The sequence below is a fragment of the Arachis ipaensis genome, chromosome B06 (assembly GCF_000816755.2).
Source record: "Arachis ipaensis cultivar K30076 chromosome B06, Araip1.1, whole genome shotgun sequence".
In the NCBI taxonomy this organism is placed as follows: Eukaryota; Viridiplantae; Streptophyta; class Magnoliopsida; order Fabales; family Fabaceae; genus Arachis; species Arachis ipaensis.
The window spans coordinates 16,189,547-16,198,264 of NC_029790.2; the positions used below are offsets into that span (position 1 = coordinate 16,189,547).

Genomic DNA, 8,718 nt, shown 5'->3' on the forward strand with positions numbered 1-8,718 from the left:
TTTATAACCCAAATTAACTTAGTGAAAAAAAGTCCAATACCATAATCACTATTATTAATGTATTTCTCTTCAAAAAAAAAAAACTTAATACTGTCGACTGTATATGAATATAATTTTCAACGGTCTCTTCGTAATGGATTCTAGAGTTTGTGAGTCTGAGCGATAACCGAAGATAGCCCCATGAGAGGTGGCTTTGTGAGAGGGGGAGCTGCTAGACCGCATGGGCCAAGGCTGAGCACAAGGTCGGAAGGAGAGTTGTTACACAGGTCTTTGAAGAAGGTGAGAAAGATAGCAGAAGATGAAGAATTTACTGAAAATTCTACACCAGTAGCTAGAAAAGAAGATTGGATGGAAGAAGAAAGGGGTATTGAAGGAGCAGAAGCAGATATACATGTAATCGAAGTGATGAGAGCAAACAATGAAGAAAACAGCAAGAGATCATTTGCCCAACTGTCAGGGCAGGAAAAGCACAACAAGGGGGAAGTGGAAAGGAAGCAGAGAAGGATTCTCAGGAGGACAAAATGGAAGAAGAAAGTGCTGAGGAGAGTGACGAAGAACCGGAAATTAGCATTGAAAAAACTGAAAATGGGGTATACAATCTGGTGATCAGCAAATCTTTGAAAAAAGAAATTTGCAAGGAATGGTGGGAATCAATCATAGTTAAGCTCCTGGAAAGGAGAATTTCTCTTGTGGCTCAAAAGAAGACTAGAGAAAATGTGGGGGAAGAACGGCAGCATTGACGTTATCGATCTTGGAAATGATTTCTTCCTTTTGAAATTCTATAATATGGAAGACTTGGATTTTGCACTCATGGAGGGGCCCTGGAAAATTCTTGACCACTACTTAACCATTAGATGGTGGAAACCAGAATTCAACCCCCTCACAGCAACAATAGATACACTGGCAACTTGGATTCGTCTCCCAGGCCTTGCGATAGAGTATTACAATAGAACAATATTGGAGAAGATTGGCAACATTGTTGGGAGGACCATGAAGATTGACATGACAACAGAAAACATCTCCAGAGATAAATATGCTAGAATTTGCGTAGAGATAGATTTAAGCAAATCCCTGGTGTCCCAATACCAGATCAATGGTATCACTCATCTAGTGAAATACGAAGGCCTCTATATGGTGTGTTTCAACTGCGGCTGCTTTGGACATGAAAAATTCTCATGCCGAAGCTTAAAGTCACAAGAAAAACCAGAAGCCAGTAACAATAATGAAGGAAAGGGAGACGAAAAGGCAGGGACGGAGGAAGAAGAAGGGGGCAGAATTGGAAAAGGGGAGTTAAGTAAGGGCAAAGGCGTAATTGCAGAGGAGAATAACGGATTTGGCCCTTGAATGCTAGTCCAAACTCCAAAGGACAAGGGGGAAGAAATTATTGAAAAATGGAGAGAGAACCAGTAACGGCCAAAAAGGAAAAGAAAAAGTTTTGTCGTACGGGAAGCACACCTCTTGCTTTGCAGCTCTGCAGCATGAGGTAGTGGAGGGAGACAAGGAGACAAATGAGGTTGTGGTGATACCACAAAAGGATGAGAGCGATAAGACAAATCCAGCTGGAAGCAAGGCAACCACAGAAAAAAAAAAAAAAGAAATAAAGGAGCTTTGGAGAGGAATACTCCTACAAAACTAAAAGATCAAATTCCACAAGAAAATAACCAGACCCACAAAAATAGCCCAAAACCAAGACAGACAAATAGCAAGATGCAAGAAATCCAAAACCAGACCAACCCAACTCTTGCCCCTACAACAGCCCAAACCATGAGAAAAGAAAGAACCCAAACCAAGACTAAAACCCAAACCCAAGAAGAGACTAGCATGAACATTACTGACAAAGCCGTTCATTTTCAGGAAAATTGGGCAAACAACAACCAAACCCAAGACTCTCAAATCACTGAAATGGTTGAGGCCACTGGAATACAGGCTTGCGACATGGAGGAACTGCCTGACCCAGTCCCGCCAGACTTTGGAGCCAGAAATTCAGAAGATCTAGTAGAAGCCATGGAAGTTTTTGAAAGGGAACCAGCCCAAGGAGAAGCACAGGAAGAAGTACCTCCTTCATTAACGAGGGAGGATATGCATGATTATTAAGAGGCCTTGAGCCTCTTTGCTTTCCCAACCTTTTGGGTTAAGGTGTCTTTGTTTTGGTTTAGAGTTTTGGATAAGACTTTTGCGTCATATAATGAAGATCATGATGTGGAATATTAGAGGGGCAGCAAGCAAAAGTACCATTCGCATCCTCAAGGAGTTGCAAAACCAAAAGAAACCTGACCTCACTATTCTGGTAGAAACCAAATGTAGCGGAAATAAAGGAAGAGAGGTGATTAAGGCAATGGGATTCAATCATGCCATAGTCGAAGAAGCCGTCAGTTTCATTGGAGGGATCTGGATCCTCTGGAAGAATGATGATTTCAAAATCAAAGTTATGTCAACCCACAAGCAATTTGTGCATATGGAAATTGAAAACAATCAATAGAGGAGATGGAGCCTTACGGCTGTGTATGCAAGTCCACATGAAGCACAAAGAAAAGAAATGTGGGAGCTTTTGCATAACATCTCAAGAAACATGAACTTACCGTGGCTGATGATAGGTGATTTCAACGACATCGCAGAGCAAAGTGAGAAGAAAGGAGGAGGGGGAAATGATGCCCATGCGTGTAGACGTTTCAGAGGCTAGATTGACAAATGCAACCTCATAGACGTAGGCTATTCAGGATCAAGATTCACATGGAAGGGGGGAATAAGAGAAGGCCAAGAAAGAGTTTATAAAAGGCTGGATCGAGCTTTATGCAACTCAGAGTGGCGTACAAATTTTCCAAATGCATTTGTGGAGGTGTTGCCAAGAATACAATCAGACCATCACCCTTTGCTGCTACACACAAGACCTGATAATAGTACCCAAGGAAAGAGACCTTTCAGGTATGAAGCCATGTGGAATACACATGAGGACCTCCCAAATGTTATTAGAAGTGCTTGGAATAATGAGTATGACTTTCCAGTAGCCTTAAACAATTTAACTAAAAGTCTGAAAAAATGGAATAATGAAACTTTTGGTAACATATTTCGAAGAAGAGGAGGATTTTGAATAGAATTCAAGGGATACAAAAATCTAGGCTTTATGGTAGGAATAAGTTTCTTGATGGGATGGAAAAAGACCTTTCGGAGGAATTGGAAAAAAATCCTTGATCAAGAGGAGATCTTCTGGCTACAAAAATCCAGACAAAAATGGCTAGTAGAAGGAGATAGAAACACTAAATATTTTAACACAAAAACTCTGGTGCGCAGAAGGAAGAACAAGATAGTGAAGCTGAGGAACAATAATGGTATCTGGTGTGAAGAGGTAGAAGCTGTAAAATCGATAGTCTCAAATTTTTTCACTGACCTATACCGAGATGAAAGACCAGAGCACCCCACTATTCGATGCAACTGGCAATATAAAAGATTAGAAGAAGAACAAAAACAGATGTTAGAAAGAATGCCCATTCCAAGTGAGATTGAAGAAGCTATCCACAACATAGGTTCCCTAAAGGCGCCTGGAGAAGACGGATACCATGTGTTGTTCTTTAAAGAAAATTGGAAGGTCCTCCAATGCTCCATCTGCGCTTTCATTCAGAAACTATGGCAAGACCCCCCCCCTCAATACAACAGGTAAACCAAACTCTTCTAACACTTATACCCAAGATCAACCAGCCTAAATTTGTCTCTCAATTTCGACCTATAGCCCTATGCAATGTGATATATAAGTGTTTGAGCAAAATTCTTGTCAAAAGGATACAACCCACTTTGAATGAAAGAATTGCTCCGAATCAGTCAAGTTTAATTCCAAGTCGGCTAATCCATGACAACATCATCATTGCAAAAGAAATGGTTCATACCATGGGAAAAATGAAGGGGAAAAATTCATTTATGGCTATCAAAATTGATTTTGAAAAAGCTTATGATCGTTTTAACTGGCGTTTCTTGGAAAAATGTTGCTTGGAGTATGGAATGTCGAAAAAAACTATTTCCATCATCATGCAGTGTGTCATCAGTTTCCTTCAAGATCTTGTGGAACGGCGAGAAACTTGATATGTTCAAGCCAAGTAGAGGACTAAGGCAAGGGGATCCTCTGTCCCCTTACCTTTTCGTCATCGCCATGGACAAGCTCTCACAATTCATAGGAGAGACCATTACAAAGGGAAAGTGGATACCAATGGAAGCGGACAAAGAGGACCTCAAATATCACACCTTCTCTTTGCTGATGATCTCTTGCTGTTTGTGGAAGCGACGAAAAATCAAATGAAAGTTGTGCTTGAAACTCTAGACGAATTTGGAGCTGCATCGGGGTTCAAAATCAATACAGAAAAGACATCCATTCTATTATCTAAAAACGTCCCCAACTGCAAAAGAGTAGGCATAAAGGAGATATGCGGCTTCCAAGAAGTGCCATGTCTAGAAAGATACTTAGGTGCTTACTTGACAAACAACCGAAAGAAGAAGGAAGACTTTAAAAGCATTATTGAAAGAACAAAGAGCAAATTAAAAGGATGGAAGGCCAATTGTCTATCCTTAGCAAGGCGCATCACTCTTGCACAAACTGTAATCAATCCAATGCTCAATTTTGATATGTTACATACAAAAATTCCCATTGGAATTTGCAAAGAAGTGGAAAAATGTTAGAGAAAATTTATTTGGAGAGAAAACTCAAACACACGAAAATTGCATGCTGTGAAATGGGACACTCTCTGTAAAACGAAAATAAATGGGGGCCTAGGCATGAGAAAGCTTCATATCATAAATGATGCCTTTTTTATGAAACAAGTATGGAGGTTAATGCACGAAAGAAAGACACTGTGGGCGAAAGTCCTTTTCAATAAATATGGAAAGGGAAAAGATTCAATCCTGAACATGAAAAATGGGGCATCTGACTCAAAGTTTTGGAGAGATTTGATAAAGATCAAAGAAGACATGAAAAAGAACCTGAGTTTTTCTATTGGAAATGGTAAGTCGACTTCTCTATGGAGAGATAAGTGGTTGTATCATGAACATGCTCTTATTGAGGATGTACAAGAAATAAACGCTTCCCTTCTCAATATGAAAGTGGCTGATGTAGTGTTAGAAAATGGAGAATGGAACTTGGAATTCCTAAGGGAGCTCATTCCAGAAGATAAAATATTAAACATTACTGCATGCCATCCCCCGAAAGAGAGCCTAGGTGAGGACAAGACCATGTGGAGTCCCTCCCAAGATAGAAACTTCACAGTAGCCAGTGCTTATAAAACACTCTCTCAAGCAAATGAAAATCAAGACCAAACCTGGAATCTTATATGGAAATGGAAGGGCCCCAGAGTATAAAATGTTTTATGTGGTTAGCAACTCAAAACAAGCTGATGACCTCAGAAAGGAGACAGAAGATCTTTGGTGCAAATCCAAACTGCCACCGATGCCCCAATAATCCGAAAATACTACTCCACACATTAAGGGACTGCACAGAAGCCTCAAGAATTTGGTGGCAGTTAGTGAAACCCTCTTACATAACCACTTTCTATAGAGCTTCCTTCGAGAGATGGATCCGCTGGAATCTTACAGTGGAAATCAGTGCTAATGCACAACCATGGCTGTCCCAATTTGTTGTGACTTGCTGGTGGCTATGGAAATGGAGGAATAAGGAGATCTTTGACCCCCCCCCCTTTTAGAAGACCAAGCAATGCACATTTATGGATTAAAGAATATCTGCAGAGGATCAATAATGCTTTTGAAAAAGTCAATATCCTTAAAGGAGCACGGAAGAAAAAAGAAATACATATTGCGTGACAACCTCCGGAGGATGGATGGCTAAAAATCAATAGTGATAGAGCAGTCTCACAGAAGCACCGTATAGCAGGGTGTGGAGACTTGATTCGGGACAGCCGTGGAAGATGGGTAGCGGGGTTCTTGGTGAATATTGGCAAAGGAACAACATTCACGGCAGAAGCTTGGGGAATTCTCCATGGATTGAAACTAGCTTGGGATTTGAGATTCAAAAAAATCATTCTAGAAATTGATTCAAAAATTGCATTCCAAATTCTCAGCAAAAGAGAAGAAAGGGACAATCATCCGGAAACAATCATAAGAAGCATCAGCCAATTAATACAAAGAGACTGGAATGTAAAATTTTGTCATACATACAGGGAAGGAAACAAAAGCATCGACTGGCTTGTGAAGGAAAGTTTACAAGCATGCCTTGGATTTCATTTCATAGACACTATGCCAACAGGGCTAAGGAACATTATAGATGATGCTAGAGGGGTATCATTACCCCGTTTTATCCTTGATTTTTAATTTTTTTGGGCGTTAAGTCCCGTCAAAATACCAAAAAAAAAACATATTTCTCTTCATTAATTCATTAATTATACTTAATCCTCATACATCACACTCTGTTATTATATAGGAATTTGTCCGAGACTTTAGCAACAATTTAAACATGCGTTCCTTCTTCTCCTGTGCCAGTACTTTCAGCACTAGCAAAAAAATTTTCCTTTCAGTACGATAGTATAACCCTAAAAATATATCTATTTGGTAAGGGAAAAAAAAAAGTGACGAAAGAAATAAAGACAAAGCAATAGTTGGTGGAAAATATAAAATATGGTAACAAGTTGGTGTTATCCATTGGTTGTTGGCTCTCCATGTTTGTTGTCATTTCATCATAAGCTAATGATTCCTTCGACAAATTCACCTTTAAATCTTTCCCGGATTATGATTATGATTACCGTATTAAACAGAACTCAAGTTTAGAATCTCTGCCACTGCAATTTACTCCAAAAAACCTGCTTCAAATAAAGAGTACACAACCGTATTACTGCTCAACTCTACTTGGGTTCTTACTACTATTTCAATTTAGCAGGTGTATCAAGGTAATTAGATTCTCTTATCTTAATCTCTAAATCACTAAATTATTGTAATTCATGGTTCTTGAAATTTGCAAGCATACCAAGTTCCAAGATATCTTCTGTGACTTTTTTTGGACTATGCTTTTGTTAATAAAATTATGTAACAATGATTGTTTCAATCCAGATTCCATTAACAAGGAGAAAATGGAATTTGACATTTAGATTTTGGCTTGTGTTAGTTTTCTGAGAAAATGGTGAAAAGGATTGTGGATCTTCGATCAGATACAGTCACAAAGCCAACCGAAACAATGAGAGCTGCTATGGAAGGTGCTGAAGTTGGTGATGATGTTCTAGAACATGACCCAACTGCTTTTCACTTAGAATCAGAGATGGCAAAGATAATGGGAAAGGAAGCAGGCCTTTTTGTCCCGTCCGGCACCATGGCGAACCTTATATCCGTGCTTGTTCATTGTGAAAGCAGGGGAAGTGAAGTGATTCTTGGACACAACTCCCATATCCATATATATGAGAATGGAGGCATTTCAACTCTTGGAGGTGTGCATCCTAGAACTGTTAAGAACAATGATGATGGAACCATGGACATTGATTTGATTGAGGCTGCTATTAGAGATCCAAAGGAGGAGATTGTGTTTCCAACCACAAGGCTTATCTGCTTGGAAAATACTCATTGCAAGTAAGCAACTCGGTTCTTTTGTTAATCAAGGTGTAGAAATCTTACCCTTTCTTCTATTAACAATGTTTTTCTGTGATATTATTTTGCTGCATTCAGTCATGGTGGAAGATGCCTTTCAGTTGAATATACAGACAGAGTTGGACAGATTGCTAAGAAGCATGGACTGAAGCTTCACATTGATGGAGCTCGCATATTCAATGCATCTGTTGTAAGCATAGTAGTTAGAATCTCGATATAACTCTTAAATCTTCTGATATCAATTTTAAATGAGTCAATTCATTTTACAAAGACGATTTTACAATTTACATCTTGTTACAGTTTTATGTTTTACATATTTAATTTAGTATTCTAATTTCACGTAAAATCTTGATTTTCTCTACCTTGGTTGTAAGTAATAAATTTGATGATGCACCTTACTGAATTGAATACTGACAATTGAAGAAAAATAAATTACTTGCAATTTTAATTGTTACATTTCAGGCACTTGGTGTTCCAGTGGATAGGCTTGTTCAAGCAGCTGATTCAGTTTCAGTATGTTATACCCTTTTAGAAATCTTATTCCCCACATTGCATGATAATTAATCTAACCTGTCTATGATTGATTTGAATAAAATTAATTAGGTTTGCCTATCAAAAGGTCTTGGTGCTCCAGTTGGATCCGTCATTGTTGGTTCCAATAGCTTCATTGTCAAGGTAATTCAAACTCTTCTAAAGTAGAAGCTATATGCAGATTCTATCTGAAAGAACATGATACTAAGTCTAGTGCAATACACCTTTTTTAGGCTAGGCGGCTCCGGAAAACGTTAGGCGGCGGTATGAGACAGGTTGGGGTCCTATGTGCTGCTGCACTTGTTGCTTTAAAGGAAAATCTTCCAAAGTTAGAAAGTGATCACAAGAAAGCAAGACTCTTGGCCGGTAATGGATTTACACATGCAGTTTTTGTGTGCTTGAAGAATTGCAAGTTTAGACTTTACACACTACTCAACATTTTTTACTTCCAAATTAACACTTGCTTTTTACATGAAAATTTTCCTTTGTTTTTTAGATGGATTGAACAAAATTCAGGGCCTGAGAGTGGATACCTCTTCTGTGGAAACCAATATAGTAAGTACTTTTTCCCCCAATATTTTTGTGATCTAAATTAGAGTCCTGCAATAGTAAAAGTTGTTTATG

At 38.9% G+C, this 8,718-nt stretch overlaps 2 protein-coding genes across 3 annotated transcripts in view; both read left to right on the plus strand.

Moving 5' to 3' along the window:
• Nucleotides 715-1,344, plus strand: LOC107646436. Its single transcript, XM_016350619.1, has one exon. The coding sequence runs from the start codon at nucleotides 715-717 to the stop codon at nucleotides 1,342-1,344; it is 630 nt and encodes a 209-aa protein (XP_016206105.1).
• Nucleotides 6,594-8,718, plus strand: part of LOC107645773 (probable low-specificity L-threonine aldolase 1) — a 3,123-nt gene continuing 998 nt past the window's right edge. The window contains exons 1-7 of one of the 2 annotated variants that reach the window (XM_016349878.2): nucleotides 6,594-6,875; nucleotides 7,036-7,545; nucleotides 7,642-7,753; nucleotides 8,026-8,076; nucleotides 8,167-8,238; nucleotides 8,328-8,460; nucleotides 8,591-8,649. In XM_016349878.2, the coding sequence (XP_016205364.1) occupies nucleotides 7,103-7,545; nucleotides 7,642-7,753; nucleotides 8,026-8,076; nucleotides 8,167-8,238; nucleotides 8,328-8,460; nucleotides 8,591-8,649 (870 nt within the window). In that variant the 5' untranslated portion in view covers nucleotides 6,594-6,875; nucleotides 7,036-7,102. The remainder of the gene's footprint in view (nucleotides 6,876-7,035; nucleotides 7,546-7,641; nucleotides 7,754-8,025; nucleotides 8,077-8,166; nucleotides 8,239-8,327; nucleotides 8,461-8,590; nucleotides 8,650-8,718) is intronic. The other variant, XM_016349877.2, reaches the window with a different exon arrangement.